General features: G+C 46.3%; 2 protein-coding genes across 6 annotated transcripts in view; one reads left to right on the forward strand and one right to left on the reverse strand.

Moving 5' to 3' along the window:
• The window catches only part of LOC109882006 (attractin), a 715,620-nt gene that overhangs the window by 429,858 nt on the left and 266,582 nt on the right, over positions 1-19,180 (reverse strand). The window lies entirely within an intron of this gene.
• On the forward strand, positions 8,718-17,999 carry LOC109897122 (proline-rich protein 36). The gene is made up of 7 exons (XM_020491693.2): positions 8,718-8,912; positions 9,558-9,639; positions 13,162-13,232; positions 13,324-13,452; positions 14,244-14,421; positions 14,719-15,449; positions 16,053-17,999. The coding sequence occupies exons 4-7, from the start codon at positions 13,327-13,329 to the stop codon at positions 16,962-16,964; spliced, it is 1,947 nt and encodes a 648-aa protein (XP_020347282.1). The 5' UTR covers positions 8,718-8,912; positions 9,558-9,639; positions 13,162-13,232; positions 13,324-13,326; the 3' UTR covers positions 16,965-17,999.

The following is a 19,180-nucleotide window of genomic DNA, read 5'->3' on the forward strand; positions in this document are numbered from 1 at the left end:
TAGCCTCCATACTGTCTCGGTACCAGTACCCCTGTATATAGCCTCCATACCGTCTCGGTACCAGTACCCCTGTATATAGCCTCCATACCGTCTCGGTACCAGTACCCCTGTATATAGCCTCCATACCGTCTCGGTACCAGTACACCCTGTATATATAGCCTCCATACCGTCTCGGTACCAGTACCCCCTGTATATAGCCTCCATACCGTCTCGGTACCAGTACCCCTGTATATAGCCTCCACACTGACTCGGTACCAGTACCCCCTGTATATAGCCTCCATACTGTCTCGGTACCAGTACCCCTGTATATAGCCTCCATACTGACTCGGTACCAGTACCCCCTGTATATAGCCTCCATACTGTCTCGGTACCAGTACCCCTGTATATAGCCTCCATACTGACTCGGTACCAGTACCCCCTGTATATAGCCTCCATACTGTCTCAGTACCGGTACACCCTGTATATAGCCTCCATACCGTCTCGGTACCAGTACCCCTGTATATAGCCTCCATACTGTCTCGGTACCAGTACCCCTGTATATAGCCTCCATACCGTCTCGGTACCAGTACCCCTGTATATAGCCTCCATACTGTCTCGGTACCAGTACCCCTGTATATAGCCTCCATACCGTCTCGGTACCAGTACCCCCTGTATATAGCCTCCACACTGTCTCGGTACCAGTACCCCTGTATATAGCCTCCATACTGTCTCGGTACCAGTACCCCTGTATATAGCCTCCATACTGTCTCGGTACCAGTACCCCTGTATATATAGCCTCCATACTGTCTCGGTACCAGTACCCCTGTATATATAGCCTCCATACTGTCTCGGTACCAGTACCCCTGTATATAGCCTCCATACTGTCTCGGTACCAGTACCCCCTGTATATAGCCTCCATACTGTCTCGGTACCAGTACCCCTGTATATAGCCTCCATACCGTCTCGGTACCAGTACCCCTGTATATAGCCTCCATACTGTCTCGGTACCAGTACCCCTGTATATAGCCTCCATACTGACTCGGTACCAGTACCCCTGTATTTAGCCTCCATACCGTCTCGGTACCAGTACCCCTGTATATAGCCTCCATACCGTCTCGGTACCAGTACCCCCTGTATATAGCCTCCATACTGTCTCGGTACCAGTACCCCTGTATATAGCCTCCATACCGTCTCGGTACCAGTACCCCCTGTATATAGCCTCCATACTGTCTCGGTACCAGTACCCCTGTATATAGCCTCCACACTGACTCAGTACCAGTACCCCTGTATATATAGCCTCCATACCGTCTCGGTACCAGTACCCCTGTATATAGCCTCCATACTGTCTCGGTACCAGTACCCCTGTATATAGCCTCCATACTGTCTCGGTACCAGTACCCCTGTATATAGCCTCCATACTGTCTCGGTACCAGTACCCCCTGTATATAGCCTCCATACTGTCTCGGTACCAGTACCCCTGTATATAGCCTCCATACTGTCTCGGTACCAGTACCCCTGTATATAGCCTCCATACCGTCTCGGTACCAGTACCCCCTGTATATAGCCTCCATACTGTCTCGGTACCAGTACCCCTGTATATATAGCCTCCATACTGTCTCGGTACCAGTACCCCTGTATATAGCCTCCATACTGTCTCGGTACCAGTACCCCTGTATATAGCCTCCATACTGTCTCGGTACCAGTACCCCCTGTATATAGCCTCCATACTGTCTCGGTACCAGTACCCCTGTATATAGCCTCCACACTGACTCGGTACCAGTACCCCCTGTATATAGCCTCCATACTGTCTCGGTACCAGTACCCCTGTATATAGCCTCCATACTGTCTCGGTACCAGTACCCCTGTATATAGCCTCCACACTGACTCGGTACCAGTACCCCTGTATATAGCCTCCATACTGTCTCGGTACCAGTACCCCCTGTATATAGCCTCCATACTGTCTCGGTACCAGTACCCCTGTATATAGCCTCCACACTGACTCGGTACCAGTACCCCTGTATATAGCCTCCATACCGTCTCGGTACCAGTACCCCCTGTATATAGCCTCCATACTGTCTCGGTACCAGTACCCCCTGTATATAGCCTCCATACTGTCTCGGTACCAGTACCCCTGTATATAGCCTCCATACCGTCTCGGTACCAGTACCCCCTGTATATAGCCTCCATACTGTCTCGGTACCAGTACCCCCTGTATATAGCCTCCATACCGTCTCGGTACCAGTACCCCTGTATATAGCCTCCATACCGTCTCGGTACCAGTACCCCCTGTATATAGCCTCCATACTGACTCGGTACCAGTACCCCCTGTATATAGCCTCCATACCGTCTCGGTACCAGTACCCCTGTATATAGCCTCCATACCGTCTCGGTACCAGTACCCCCTGTATATAGCCTCCATACTGACTCGGTACCAGTACCCCTGTATATAGCCTCCATACCGTCTCGGTACCAGTACCCCTGTATATAGCCTCCATACTGTCTCGGTACCAGTACCCCTGTATATAGCCTCCATACTGTCTCGGTACCAGTACCCCTGTATATAGCCTCCATACCGTCTCGGTACCGGTACCCCTGTATATAGCCTCCATACTGTCTCGGTACCAGTACCCCTGTATATAGCCTCCATACTGTCTCGGTACCAGTACCCCTGTATATAGCCTCCATACCGTCTCGGTACCAGTACCCCCTGTATATAGCCTCCATACTGTCTCGGTACCAGTACCCCTGTATATATAGCCTCCATACTGTCTCGGTACCAGTACCCCTGTATATAGCCTCCATACTGTCTCGGTACCAGTACCCCTGTATATAGCCTCCATACTGTCTCGGTACCAGTACCCCCTGTATATAGCCTCCATACTGTCTCGGTACCAGTACCCCTGTATATAGCCTCCACACTGACTCGGTACCAGTACCCCCTGTATATAGCCTCCATACTGTCTCGGTACCAGTACCCCTGTATATAGCCTCCATACTGTCTCGGTACCAGTACCCCTGTATATAGCCTCCACACTGACTCGGTACCAGTACCCCTGTATATAGCCTCCATACTGTCTCGGTACCAGTACCCCCTGTATATAGCCTCCATACTGTCTCGGTACCAGTACCCCTGTATATAGCCTCCACACTGACTCGGTACCAGTACCCCTGTATATAGCCTCCATACCGTCTCGGTACCAGTACCCCCTGTATATAGCCTCCATACTGTCTCGGTACCAGTACCCCTGTATATAGCCTCCACACTGACTCGGTACCAGTACCCCTGTATATAGCCTCCATACCGTCTCGGTACCAGTACCCCCTGTATATAGCCTCCATACTGTCTCGGTACCAGTACCCCTGTATATAGCCTCCATACTGTCTCGGTACCAGTACCCCTGTATATATAGCCTCCACACTGACTCAGTACCGGTACCCCTGTATATATAGCCTCCATACTGTCTCGGTACCAGTACCCCTGTATATAGCCTCCATACTGACTCGGTACCAGTACCCCTGTATATAGCCTCCATACTGTCTCGGTACCAGTACCCCTGTATATAGCCTCCATACCGTCTCAGTACCAGTACCCCTGTATATAGCCTCCATACCGTCTCAGTACCAGTACCCCTGTATATAGCCTCCATACCGTCTCGGTACCAGTACCCCTGTATATAGCCTCCATACCGTCTCAGTACCAGTACCCCTGTATATAGCCTCCATACTGTCTCGGTACCAGTACCCCTGTATATAGCCTCCATACCGTCTCGGTACCAGTACCCCTGTATATAGCCTCCATACCGTCTCAGTACCAGTACCCCTGTATATAGCCTCCATACTGTCTCGGTACCAGTACCCCTGTATATAGCCTCCATACTGTCTCGGTACCAGTACCCCTGTATATAGATATAGCCTTATTATTGCTTTCAGGTCCCCCAGCAGGAAAACAGTAAATGACAGATCAACATCAGTCATCGTAGCCACTGTTCTATATAACTTAGTTAAGTACATCCGCTATACATCTGAAGCATCCATCCATCCATCCACCCATCCACATATCCATCCATCCCATCCACACATCCGTCCATCCACGCATCCATCCACACATCCATCCATCCACCCATCCACGCATCCATCCATCCACACATCCCATCCACACATCCATCCATCCATCCACACATCCATCCCATCCACACATCCATCCATCCATCCATCCACACATCCATCCATCCACACATCCACCATCCATCCACCCACACATCCACCATCCATCCACACATCCATCCATCCATCCATCCACACATCCATCCATCCAGCCATCCACGCATCCATCCATCCATCCCAACCACACATCCATCCATCCACCCATCCACACATCCATCCATCCACACATCCATCCACCCACACATCCATCCATCCATCCACCCATCCATCCATCCACACATCCATCCATCCACACATCCATCCACCCACACATCCATCCATCCATCCACCCATCCATCCATCCACACATCCATCCATCCATCCATCGATCCATCCAGCCATCCACGCATCCATCCCATCCACCCACACATCCATCCATCCATCCCATCCACACATCCATCCATCCATCCACACATCCATCCATCCATCCACGCATCCATCCATCCATCCACCAACTTCTCTCATCTCATCAGGACCTTCAGCGGACGCTCGTGCACCATCCCAAACACACCAGTTATGTCCCGTTTCTGGGTTTGAATCACAGCTCATCCCCGAATAAGCACAAGTGAAAAAAAGGTCACATCCACTAAGCAGTTCATGTTTCATGTAATCTGTTCAACTTAAAAAATACAATTATGGCCAGAATAGTCCAATGCTAGTCGCATCGCTAAGCTTCTCCTGATTTCAATCAAACCCTTTCAACTTCTCCAACATTAGACCAGCTGTTGGTTATACACACAAGACACACAGAAGAGGGCTACTGAAACTAACTGATTGTGAGACACGTTCCAGTTCTTCCAAATCCAGTTGGTGTGTCTGATGCTCCTCCTACAAAACAGTAGACTTTGTCTTGGTCACAAAATAACCGCCCAGCAGGTTTGGGACGATCAATAGTGGTCCCAGATGATCTTTTCCTGGGAAAGCCCAAATAGGACATCAGCTGCAATGACTTGATGACCGATTTCCTTTGAAACAATAATGATAATAATGAATTATAGATACAGGAAATTGACATTTGTAAGGGTTTTACTTTTAAACCCTTTTGTTCTTTGGGAAACATAGGTCATTCATGCTGTAGTTTCTTCGTGAATGTATCTGTAATCGGTAGTATAAACTAAGCAGATGATTGATCCACCTAGCTTTCCCAGAGCCCAGTCATCCAACGTGTTGTGGATCCAGACAGGCCTACAACAAAACTTTACCCTGTCTGGCCGTACTTGATCTGTTTCCGCCTCCCTCGACTTGTCAGATTGTTTTCTTTTGGAGAGGCTTGTAATGGTATTGCTGCATAACATTACTGCTGTTTGGTAGAATATATATATAAGACAGACGACTGAGGTAGTATATATTTCCTCTTATACATGACAAACAACACTGAATGCAAATAAAAATCCTAGTTTACTGAGACTTTATAGTTGTTCCTTAATTCGTATCATTGCAATATCTGTGGACAGAGAGGACACTGTTCTGTCTGAGGTCAGTGGCGCCAACTTCCTGACAGTCTCTTGTTCAAACTGCCAGTGTTTGAATTCCTCAAATGACTCATTTGAGAGCTTCCGGGTAGAGCTCGACTGTCTGGAGAAGAAACTCCTCATAGTAAAAAAAAAAAACACACTTACATGTACGGTTTGAGTTCCAATTTAAAATACAATATCTTCCTTCCGGAATGACTTAAGTCTGGCCAAAGCCCCCTAACCCGGACGACGCTATGCCAATTGTGCATCGCCCCACGGACCTCCCGGTCGCGGCTGGTTACGACAGAGCCTGGGCGTGAACCCATAGTCTCTGGTGGCACAGCTGGCGCTGCAGTACAGCGCCCTTAACCACTGCGACACCCGGGAGGTCCCTGGGGAGAAAATGTATTTTTTTTTAAGGACAAATCATAGATATTATGCTGTGAGGTAGATGTTCAGTCTCCCTTGTCCTCAGCTTTTCTAAACAAAGGAACATGATGTCATTTATAACCCCCGACCCTAGCCTGGGGTTGACCAATCAGAAGTCCTTGCAGTACAACAGGGCCAATTGCCAAATAACAAGTATCCTGCTCCAGACTCAATGTACAGACCAATGAAAACGTGGCCCACGTAGCTCTGAGTCCAGGACTGACATTCCACAGATTCTAAACAGCTGTTGAACTGAAAACCAACTCCTATTGATCGTTAATTCTAGTCCTCTCGTCCTCTGTGTATTTATCTTGCAAATATTATTATACTTCCTAGCAAAGGCAGTCATTTTTTGATGTAATATCTGCTGGTACTTGGAGTCTATGATACCATGAATTGTAACAAGTTGTCCAGGGCCTTTGAAAGAAAAACAGCCCCACAACATCAAAGATCCACCACCATACTTCATAGTGGGGATGAGGTACTTTTCTGCATAGCTATCTTTCTGTCTATGCCAACCCACCTCTGGTGTTTGTTTCTAAAAAGCTCTATTTTGGTCTCATCTGACCATAGAACCCGTTCGTTCCCATTGAAAGTTCCAGTAACGTTTGGCAAATTGTAGGCGCTTATGTAGTCTGATCGTAGTTTTGGAGATTTTCTGACCCCATGACCCAGCTAACATCTGCAATTCTCCAGCTGTGATCCTTGGAGATTATTTGACCACTCTAACCATCCTCCTCACTGTGCGTGGGGTCAATATAGACACACGTCCTCTTCCAGGCCGATTGTTAACATCTCCAGTTGTTTTAAACTTCTTAATTATTGCCCTGATAGTGGAAATGGGCATTTTCAACCTTTGAGCTATTTTCTTATAGCCATTTCCTGATTTGTGCAGCTCAACAACCTTTGTTGCAAATCATTACTGTATTCTCTAGACTATGGGTCTTTCCCATAGTGAAGGATGACTATGGGAACTTGGCCTGTGTGTCTTGTCATATTTATACCCCAGTAAAACAGGAAGTCATGGCTTACCACTTAAGTGTTCCTAATCACTCAGGTGAACTTTAAAAACGTAAAAAATGAATAGGAATATACTTCAGTTAGAATTTACTCATAAGAACTTATTGGAGTGCCAATAATTGTGGCAGACATGTTTTCGTAAAAAAATATTTAATTTATTTTGCATACATTTATTTCAATCATTTTACTTCAATTAAAGGTTCAATTTTTGTGAATATTTTTGAATGAAAGAGGATAAACAGCAAAGAAAATAAATTCACAGCCGTTTTGCTCATATTTACCATGGGTGCCAATATTAGTGGAGGGCACTGGAGATGTGTAGTGGTGGAGTAGGGGCCTGAGGGCACACAGTATGTTGTAGATATGTGGTAGTGGTGGAGTAGGGGCCTGAGGGCACACAGTGTGTTGTAGATATGTGGTAGTGGTGGAGTAGGGGCCTGAGGGCACACAGTGTGTTGTAGATATGTGGTAGTGGTGGAGTAGGGGCCTGAGGGCACACAGTATGTTGTGAAATCTGTGAATGTATTGTAATGTTTTGAAAATTGTATAAACTGCCTTAATTTAGCTGGACACCAGGAAGAGTGGCAGGGGTGTACGTGCTATCCCGCTTCTAGTCAGGTCTCTGTAAACCAGAGTGGTTCTTTTTCTTCTAAAAAAGGTGGCATCTGTAAAGAAAAACAAGACAATGACAACTAAATTGGATTTATTCTAAATTAAGAAACTGAATTACATTTTTTATTTTATTACCTTTATTTTTAACCAGTTAAGAACTAATTCTTATTTACAATGACGGCCTGGGAACAGTGGGTTAACTGGTCTAGGAACAGTGGGTTAACTGGTCTAGGAACAGTGGGTTAACTGGTCTAGGAACAGTGGGTTAACTGCCTTGTTCAGGGGCAGAACGACAGATGTGTACCTTGTCAGCTCGGGGGTTTGAATTTACAACCTTTCGGTTACTAGTCCAAAACTCTAACCACTAGGCTGATTCTATATTCAGATCAAATTGCACTCAAGAAATCTTCCTCCCTACTATGGGTCATATCAGCGGGCTATCCCTGGATAAAAATAATTTTTCAAATCCACGACATTAGCTTTGTAAATCACAGTTAAAAATAACGTGATTATGTACCCTTGACACAGGGAAAGGACGTCAGAATAATTTATTCTAGATTCAGTTACAGGACAATAAAAATGATCATTATACTTACACAGGGGTGTAATAAAATCCGTGGTTGATGTTTTTTTGCCTACTCGGAAATGCCGATATGAAACGTTGATTTGAACCTTCTGACCAACTAGTGGGCCAGGTGGCTCCCCACTGTCTGATTCATATCGCGTCATTTCTGATGAATGTTCTCGATTATATCGACTGATTGGTTCTGTATGGGAGAGGCGGAACTTGCAGCGCGTCAACCCTCAATAATAGAACAGGTTTTTATTTTAGCGCCTGGCGAGCAGTTTGGATGAAATTATTGAATAACATGAACATTTATTTATCAACGCTTGCGTTAGTGGTCGGCATGTTAGCAGGGAGGGAACAGTTACTATTTGCTGACTTTTTCATGCTCCCTACTGTCCTCCAATGATAAGCGAGAGAATGCGGATGTCAACCAACCAGATGACACGGTGGGTGGAGCCGGTTGCAGGCACATGGGTGATTAAACGGGATATCTGGTTTTTATATTTGGATGCGTCTCAATTTACCGAATCCGCCTATGTAACACTTCCGCATCTGCGGTGACAGAAAACATCGGTCTTCTCACAAAAGCGTCTGTAGCCTCCGAACGGTTTGGCCTAAACACTAATATGACTCATCTGAGTCTAAAGGTAAGACTCGCACGAACACGTCGGTTGTTTTGCTCTAGGAGGCTCACAAGACGCGTCGGAAGGCCCCTGGTACCAGTAGAAAAAAAATATGTTTCCTGATCTTTCTTATACCTCAGATACAGGACAGACAATTTAGAACAAACTTCCTTTAGATTTTTTTGGGTGGGACTATAGTGAATTCCATGTGTTTTTATGGGCTAACAGCAGTAAGGACAAACAAATTATGCCATCAAAATATATTTTTTGGATTACAAATATATTAGTCCCGCAAATAACAGCTACGACGCTAATAAGTGTGTAAACTCTGCCCAGTTGTGTTCTGTGGGTGTCACTGAGTAGACTGATACCCCATTTCATTGATCCACAATCCATAGGTACAGTTAACTGTATTGCCCCAATGCAATCCTGAAGACGTACACATATATATATATATATATACAATGCGATTTCACATTTTTGTCAACTTAACTAATTATTGTATTTTGTTGCATTCATGTAACATTCCCAACCTTGTTCAGAATTACTTGGTACAAATATGGCACGATTCCACTATTTGTGGCCGTTTGCATCACTTTCAATTAAGGACTTTTATTTTGAAGGCGATCTTCAAATTCCACTGTTGTGACTAATCCTTATTGTGGCTAGCTTCACATAGGTGCTGGCGTGTATGTACTTCAACCGCACAGGAGTGCCTTATTCATCGTCTGCTGAAGTTCTAAACGGAAAGGTAAGACCATTTGGTAATTCTGACATTTACGGGTCCCTCACTTCAACCGACATTGTTATTGCTTTTCTCCATCGTTGATCCGAGCTCAACTGTCGACAAAAGGATTTCCTGTATTTGGTCAGAAAATTGAATGACGAAAATTGAATGAGGACGAAAGAACGACATAGCAGTTTGTTACTTCATAATATACAAGCTACTAGTCTGCTCAATGTTACAAACTTGAACATGGGAAATGTAGCGTAGAAGAGAGATCTGTTCCCTTCTGAAGTGCGCAACAGTCTCCAGACACTTCGGTCTTCACCTCATTTTTGCACTGAACATGGACTGATCATTAACGTAAAACATCTGTTTGATTTAATCTGTGATAGTATTGAAAATATAAACGCATGATTTACACTTCAGTCTGCAGTGAATATGCGTTTCTTATTGTATATTTTCTGATGTGTTATTTATTAATTTTTATTAAACAATATTGTAGTCCTTATCAATAAGTTATTCTAGATCTTCTAAACATGGCTTGATAATATCCATTACACACCTGAGCAGGTAACTGTCCAACCAGGTGAGCCAGTGTTTGACCTAGTGTTTAGACTAGAGGGCATTCCCCTGGCAGAGCTCTGCGCAGGTGTCCTTGTCTCCTCAAGGTGCTTTTTCTCTCAACGTTTATCGTCGCACATAAAACATTTTATTAACTAGGCAAGTCAGTTAACAACAAATTCTTATTTACAAAGACGGCCTACTTTGTTCATGGGGAAAATGACATTTTATTTTTTTACCTTTTCAGCTTGGGGATTCGATCCAGCAACCTTTGGGTTACTGGCCCAACGCTCTAACCACTAGGCTACCTGCCACCCCAAGTTCATTAGTCTGTCCTTTACTGTTTCACCCGAATACCTGTTTCTTAACTCTCTCAAAAGTAATTTTCTTATATTGTAAAACTTTTGCTACCCGCCCAACAATGGTTTCACAGGTTGTGTGTGTGTGTGAGAGACGGGTTAAGCAGAGAATGACGTATTAGCTCTTTAGCTGGGAGAAGGGAGAAGACTGCTCCTTGGCTTTATTCTACACTATTCACCCTGACAGTCTCCTAGGTTGAGACACTCTCTCCGGGGGTTTAAATCAACCCTGACAGTCTCCTAGGTCGGGACACTCTCTCCGGGGTTTAAATCAACCCTGACAGTCTCCTAGGTCGGGACACTCTCTCCGGGGTTTAAATCAACCCTAACACTCTCTCCTAGGTCGGGACACTCTCTCCTAGGTCGGGACACTCTCTCCGGGGGTTTAAATCAACCCTGACAGTTTCCTAGGTCGGGACACTCTCTCCGGGGGTTTAAATCAACCCTGACAGTCTCCTAGGTCGGGACACTCTCTCCTAGGTCGGGACACTCTCTCCTAGGTCGGGACACTCTCTCCGGGGTTTAAATCAACCCTAACAGTCTCCTAGGTCGGGACACTCTCTCCTAGGTCGGGACACTCTCCGGGGGTTTAAATCAACCCTAACAGTCTCCTAGGTCGGGACACTCTCTCCGGGGTTTAAATCAACCCTAACAGTCTCCTAGGTCGGGACACTCTCTCCTAGGTCGGGACACTCTCTCCGGGGGTTTAAATCAACCCTGACAGCTTCCTAGGTCGGGACACTCTCTCCGGGGGTTTAAATCAACCCTGACAGCTTCCTAGGTCGGGACACTCTCTCCGGGGGTTTAAATCAACCCTGACAGTTTCCTAGGTCGGGACACTCTCTCCGGGGGTTTAAATCAACCCTGACAGCTTCCTAGGTCGGGACACTCTCTCCGGGGGTTTAAATCAACCCTGACAGCTTCCTAGGTCGGGACACTCTCTCCGGGGGTTTAAATCAACCCTGACAGTCTCCTAGGTCGGGACACTCTCTCCGGGGGTTTAAATCAACCCTGACAGCTTCCTAGGTCGGGACACTCTCTCCGGGGGTTTAAATCAACCCTGACAGTTTCCTAGGTCGGGACACTCTCTCCGGGGGTTTAAATCAACCCTGACAGCTTCCTAGGTCGGGACACTCTCTCCGGGGGTTTAAATCAACCCTGACAGTTTCCTAGGTCGGGACTCTCTCTCCGGGGGTTTAAATCAACCCTGACAGTCTCCTAGGTCGGGACTCTCTCCGGGGGTTTAAATCAACCCTGACAGTCTCCTAGGTTGGGACACTCTCCGGGGTTTAAATCAACCCTGACAGTCTCCTAGGTTGGGACACTCTCCGGGGTTTAAATCAACCTGCTAGATTTCAACTGTCAACTTAAACTGAAAATCTGCAGTTCAAACAACAAAGTGGACACCCCGCCACTGTTTTGGTAAACGTGCTAGCTAGAAAGAAAGCAGCTATCAATGATAAGGCTAGCTGTAGTGGGCCATGGAGAGAGGGCTTCCTGGGAATTAAGGAGTTCCTATTCCCTAGTGCACCACAGCCCTGAGTTCCTATGCCCTGTATGGTGCACTACTTTTGACCACAGACCGACACGCTATGGGCAAAGGTAGTGCACTAGATATCGGATAGGGTGCCATTTGTAGTAGACTAGATGTCCTATGAATGAAGGGCTTCCTCCTTCCTTATTGAACATAACAACAACAGATTGTCTGGCAGTGTATCTGTAGGTATGAACCCGGGAAGGATTTAAAGTGTATTCAATAAACATTGTTTCTCATCTGCTGTAAAGGGCTGTGCCTGGTTTCCCGATAGCCATGGGGCTTAGGAGTTGTTTTTTTAACAATACTTCTTCGGTCATTGTAAGAAAGATGCACCATGCTTTTCCCAAAACAACACGCAGAGGGAACGGTTGCTATATGCGTAGTTGGTGCACTGCCCTCAGGGAGTACTGCCCTCAGATCAGCTTTCTCTATTCAAATCTTTCCTTAACATTAGAATTATTAAAAAATACTGAAGACGGATCAGCTCCTAGAGATATTACCACCTACGACTGTACATATTGAGGCAGCTTATTCTAATATTTACTGGTTTTAGTGGAGGTCCTTCGTGGTAGACACAGTTCTGGGTGTTTTCCCTGGTTCTAGTGGAGGTCCTTTGTGGTAGACACAGTTCTGGGTGTTTTCCCTGGTTCTAGTGGAGGTCCTTCGTGGTAGACACAGGCCTGGGTGTTTTTCCCTGGTTCTAGTGGAGGTCCTTCGTGGTAGACACAGGCCTGGGTGTTTTTCCCTGGTTCTAGTGGAGGTCCTTTGGCTGCGTCTCAGATGACACACCATACAGGGCACTACTTTTGACCAGGGCTCATAGGGGGGAATCGGGTGCTACAGTAGTTTTTCCTCAGCTAGACTAAAGCTCCTTGGCTTGTAATATTAAGCTCTCAGAGTCTGGAGGTCATTAATTAGTTACTAGACTAGGCCTGTCTCTCTTTCATTGTCCTGAACAATTATCAGACAGAGCAGCAGTGACTATTATCTTATCTTCTGAACATGAAACAGAAACTATGTTGCCTGTACTGATGCTGCAACATGAGTCTTGCATAATCTGACATACTTTTGTTTTTCTTTTTTTCCCAGGGTTCAACACCTGCCAATAGGATCCGTTTGAGGTCCGTACTGAGGTGGATATATTCTGTCTGAGAGACCAGGTAACAACCCTGCATTGTTAGCAAGGCTGCATATTCATGCATCATAGCCACTGTACCTATGGTCATGTCTCCTCTCCTGCTCTCTCCACAGCACATGATGTCGTCGTTCACCCGTGAAAAACTGTCTTTGCACCTGCGGCGCAGAATGGGGGTGTTTGTGAGCAGAGTGAAAGCCACAGAGCTCATGGCCAATCTCCCTTGCCTTACACCTTCTGACAAGGTGAGTAGCTTTTGGCTGGGCGGGTAGCTGGGTGAGTAGCTTCTGGCAAGGTGGGTGGCAGGGTGGGTAGCTGGGTGAATAGCTTCTGGCTGGGTGGGTAGCTTTTGGCTGGGTGGGTAGTTGCTAGGTGAGTAACTTTTGGCTGGGTGAGTAGCTGCTGGGTGAGTAGCTTCTGGCAGGGCGGGTAACTTCTGGCAGGGCGGGTAACTAGCTTTTGGCTGGGTGACTAGCTTTTGGCTGGGTGACTAGCTTTTGGCTGGGTGACTAGCTTTTGGCTGGGTGACTAGCTTTTGGCTGGGTGACTAGCTTTTGGCTGGGTGACTAGCTTTTGGCTGGGTGACTAGCTTTTGGCTGGGTGACTAGCTTTTGGCTGGGTGACTAGCTTTTGGCTGGGTGACTAGCTTTTGGCTGGGTGACTAGCTTTCGGCTGGGTGACTAGCTTTCGGCTGGGTGACTAGCTTTCGGCTGGGTGACTAGCTTTCGGCTGGGTGACTAGCTTTCGGCTGGGTGACTAGCTTTCGGCTGGGTGACTAGCTTTCGGCTGGGTGACTAGCTTTCGGCTGGGTGACTAGCTTTCGGCTGGGTGACTAGCTTTCGGCTGGGTGAGTAGTTAGTTGGATGTTGTTGGTCATTTAGGACATTTTATTCAGATTATCAATCCAATTATCACAATCTTTATTTGATGTATAATCTGAACCAGATGATGTACCTGGTAAATGAATATATGAACTATTTTCTGATATGTTTATTTTTTATTTTTTAAATTAAACAATTATTCATTGTACTTTCAGGAGGAGATCCAGGCCAAGAAGGACTTTTCTGGTAACTATGCAGCCATGCAACTCCTGCTGGACTATGTACAGAAGAGAATGAACTGGCCAGAAGAGTTGATGTCAGCCCTGGAGCTGTTGGAGCATCAGGATCTGGCTGATGAACTGAGGGCAGAGTGGAACAAGCACAACCAGAACAGTAAGTCACACACAAATCAAACTTTATTTCAAGTGCATTTAAAAAAAAAACTGGACACCTAGGATCTCTGTTGTGACTCAGTTCAACATCGTGGATATGATGACAGAGAACCTGTATTTGTGTGTGTGTGCTATTGCTCAATCAACAATTGATGTAATTGAATGCTGCCCAGAACTGTAAAATCAAATCCAAGGTTTCAACAACTATTACAGTAAATGGCAAAACATAACATGGTGCTTATTATGTGTGAGGAATGGTGATATGCCTCAATCTGTTATTGTTTCTCTTACTCCTTAGATCCCTACCCTCCTTCACCTGCTGCTACCACCACAGTCAGGACCCATGTTCATCCAATTCCTTCTACCAGCTCTGAGGGGTTGCCATGTTCTCTGGTCCTCCCAGGTCAGCCAGCCCCACCGGAGGTAGCTGCCCCACTGGAGGTAGCCCCACCTGAGGCTTCACTCCCTCCTGAAGTAGCCCCAGAGGTTTTGCCACCTCCTGTAGTGGCTGCCCAGCCAGAAGCCCCCCCAAGCTCAGTTCCCAAGGCTCCCATGGCTGGCTCCTCTTCAAAACATGCTCCCAAAGCAGCAGTGAGCCCTGAAATAGCCTCAGAGGCAGCACCTTCTGTTGCTGCCCCTCAGGCAGAGCCCCAGGCAGCCCCTCCATCTCCTGTCTCAGTGGAGGAGCCCACAGTGATCTCTGAACCTCCAGCCTCATCCCAGCCTGGTTCTATTGAAACCGTCAGTCTGGAGGACAACTTGTGTCATAGTGATGCTCCAACACAGATGGCCCTGTCTGAAACCACTCCTACCTTGTCTGGTTCACACCTAATCCCAGTTGTATCTGAAATCACTCCCACGTTGCCTGTTTCACACCTAGCCCTGTCCCAAACTGAATCCACCCCCACCCCTGCTGCCTTGGCCACATTCCAGTCCCCTGAGAGACGGCCAGTTCAGGACACCTCGCCACACACAGTCAAAGTGCCTACCTTCCACCAGGAGGCTGTGGAGAACTCTGATCCAACCCAGGTAAATAAGTCTACCTTCTACCAGGAGGCTGTAGAGGACTCTGATCCAACCCAGGTAAATAAAACTACCTTCCACCAGGAGGCTGTAGAGGACTCTGATCCAACCCAGGTAAATAAAACTACCTTCTACCAGGAGGCTGTAGAGGACTCTGATCCAACCCAGGTAAATAAGCCTACCTTCCACCAGGAGGCTGTAGAGAATTCTGATCCAACCCAGGTAAATAAAACTACCTTCTACCAGGAGGCTGTAGAGGACTCTGATCCAACCCAGGTAAATAAGCCTACCTTCCACCAGTAGGCTGTAGAGAATTCTGATCCAACCCAGGTAAATAAGTCTACCTTCTACCAGGAGGCTGTAGACTGATCCAACCCAGGTAAATAAGCCTACCTTCCACCAGGACGCTGTGTGTGTTGGATTTTCCTGTTTCTCCAGTTTTGCCTCGAGCTCTTTCAAATCAGCTTTGGGTGTGTTCGGTTCTTTTTTGAATTCAAGTTGCTAATGAAATTAAATCTGACCACATCTACACTTTTTTAGAAATATGCCTGAAACTGAAGATAGTGAAAACATTGAGAAGCTTGGAACTAAAATAAATCTCTCCTGCAGGTGACTGAAGATGAGCAACACACTGAGCCGTCTCAGAGCCAACACTTCTCCCCGGCCGCGGCCCCAGCGCATACCTCCATGAATAAGGATGACGTGAACTTTAGCAAGCCTGAAGTCCTCCGTAGTGAGGTCATGGACAGCCAGCCATACTCAGGAGACTCAACGCGTCTACAGAGGTCTGTGTCAGACCTTGTACTTGCTACAGCTGATGTGAACAGTCCTGTTGTCATCCCCGACCCCGTCACTACTTCCACCCCTCTGCCATGTCAGGAGAATGGAGTTCCTGAGGAAATAATCGAACCCCTGTCCCATAACGAGCCCCAAGAGGACACCTACGAGTCCCCCTGCCTGAGCTCCCTGGGGGACCAGGAGGTGCTGCTCAATGTTGTTCACGTGTCTGAGGACGCGTCCATCCAGAACAACGACGGCCAGACACCGAGCATGCTGGGTTTTGTAGTCCACGTGTCCGAGGAGCCATCTATCTGGAATCAAGATGGCCAAACACAGAGCATGCTGGGTAATAATGATGTGGGTGTGTCTGGAACCCCCCTACCAGTTCAGAACCACAAATGCCAATCTCAGATCACACCTCTCTCTGGATCTAATGCCCTTGACCTGTCGTCTGGTCCAAACCAGCACGGCCAATCTCCGGGTCTGATTATGACCCAAGACGCCAGCCCCTCAACCAAACATCCTGATGCTCCTCCTCCAGCTCCTACTGGCCTCATCGTCAACGGCTCTTCCTCGGCTGAGAACCGTCATCCACTGGAGCCTATGGGGGCAGAGGTCATGATGGAGGCTAGAGCTGTTCCTGAACTGAAGCAGGCGGGAGCGATAGGAGAGAGATACTATCTTCTGGGGGCTGCTATAGTGGCCGTCTCGCTGTTCATGGCCTGGAGGATGAGGAATTAACAACCAGGGTTTAGGATAGGTTGTCTCAAATGGCACCATGTTTATATATAAAGGCAGAGTGAGTAACCTTGTGTTTGGCAACTGTCCTTTTGGGCGGTTCTGGCCGATCTACTGTTTCTGTAGTGTGAGGCAGCTTGAAAAATAATTACACAGCCTAGACAAAGTATTGCACTATATTGGAAATAGGGCCACGGCAAAAGTATTGCAAAAAAAACACAAAATATAATAGTTCAATATGTTAAGAGATTATTATATTGGTTCAGTCGCTTATTGTATTGATAGGAGTGAAGGAGCTGAAATGTATTATTTATTCGGTGAGGCAATGAGTTCAACCCAATTAACACCAATATATATATATATATATATATATATATATATATATATATATATGAGTGAACAAAACATTAGGAACACCTGCTCTTTCCATGATATAGACTGACCAGGTGAATCCAGGTGAAAGCTAGGATTCATTATTGATGTCACTTGTTAAATCCACTTCAGTCAGTGTAGATGAAGGGGAGGAGACAGGATAAAGGAAGGATTTTTAAACCTTGAGACAATTGAGACGTATTGTGTGTGTTTGCCATTCAGAAGGTGAATGGACAAGACAAAATATGTAAGTGTCTTTGAACGGGGGTAGGGTAGTAGGTGCCAGGTAGACCAGTTTGTGTCAAGAACTCCAACGCTGCTGGGTTTTTTACGCTCAACAGTTCCTGCGTGTATCAAGAATGGTCCACCACCCAAAGGACATCCAGCCATCTTGACAGAACTGTGGGAAGCATTGGAGTCAACATGGGCCAGCATCCCTGTGGAACGCTTTCAACACCTTGTAGAGTCCATTTCCTGATGAATTGAGGCAGTTCTGAGGGAAAAAGAGGGTGCAACTCAATATTAGGAAGGTGTTCCTAATGTTCTGTACACTCCGTGTAAGTACCTATCCAGGACTTTGATTGACGGTCAAAATCAATTAATAATTAGTAGCATGATACAGCATGTCCTAATTTGGGATAAATAAAATGTATCTTTTATGATGAATTTTAGAAGCCCAAGTGATTATTCGTCCACCATATACCTAAGCTGCTTAATCAGTAAACATATTCGTAATTTAGCAGACTCTGATCCAGAGCCACTACAGCAGTGAGTGAGTACATTTTCATATGGGAATCGACCCCACAACGCTCTACCAACTGAGCCACACTGAACCTTCCTACTGTATACTGGTGCAGGGTCTTAATTTGAACCAGTTTGTTACAACAGGAGAAATAATCCTGCAGCAACAGGAAATGTGTATTATAATGAATGATAAGAGGCTGCGGTCTTTGGTCTTTACTACTGAATAGTGGCTGTTCCAGGTATATAGGAGTTAATACGAATACTGGAGGAGATGGAGACCCGCACACTGTCGAGAAAAAATAAATGCAAAAATGAAGACCTTTATTTAAAACGTCACAGTGCCCCCCCCCCCAAAAAAAAATCCTGGTGCATATATAAAACACAAACATTTGTGTTCTCATCAGTGTGGATGTCAGCGCACACACCTGTCTTCTACAGATCATTTCATGTCACATGACCAAGAAAGAAAACCTCAAAGTATAACAGAAGGTAAAGTGATCACCAACCTGTCCATCTCCAAGCCTTGCTTGTCATTCACCAAATATACTTTATGGCCAAAAGTATGTGAACACCTGCTTGTTGAACATCATCATTATAAAATCATGGGCTTTAATATTTGCTGCTATAACAGCCTCCACTCTTCTGGGAAGGCTTTCCACTAGATGTTGGAACATTGCTGCTATAACAGCCTCTACTCTTCTGGGAAGGCTTTCCACTAGATGTTGGAACATTGCTGCTATAACAGCCTCCACTCTTCTGGGAAGGCTTTCCACTAGATGTTGGAACATTGCTGCTATAACAGCCTCCAGTCTTCTGGGAAGGCTTTCTACTAGATGTTGGAACATTGCTGCTATAACAGCCTCCACTCTTCTGGGAAGGCTTTCTACTAGATGTTGGAACATTGCTGCTATAACAGCCTCCACTCTTCTGGGAAGGCTTTCTACTAGATGTTGGAACATTGCTGTTATAACAGCCCCCACTCTTCTGGGAAGGCTTTCCACTAGATGTTGGAACATTGCTGCTATAACAGCCTCCACTCTTCTGGGAAGGCTTTCCACTAGATGTTGGAACATTGCTGCTATAACAGCCTCCACTCTTCTGGG

This window comes from Oncorhynchus kisutch, linkage group LG7, assembly GCF_002021735.2.
Source record: "Oncorhynchus kisutch isolate 150728-3 linkage group LG7, Okis_V2, whole genome shotgun sequence".
Classification (NCBI taxonomy): Eukaryota; Metazoa; Chordata; class Actinopteri; order Salmoniformes; family Salmonidae; genus Oncorhynchus; species Oncorhynchus kisutch.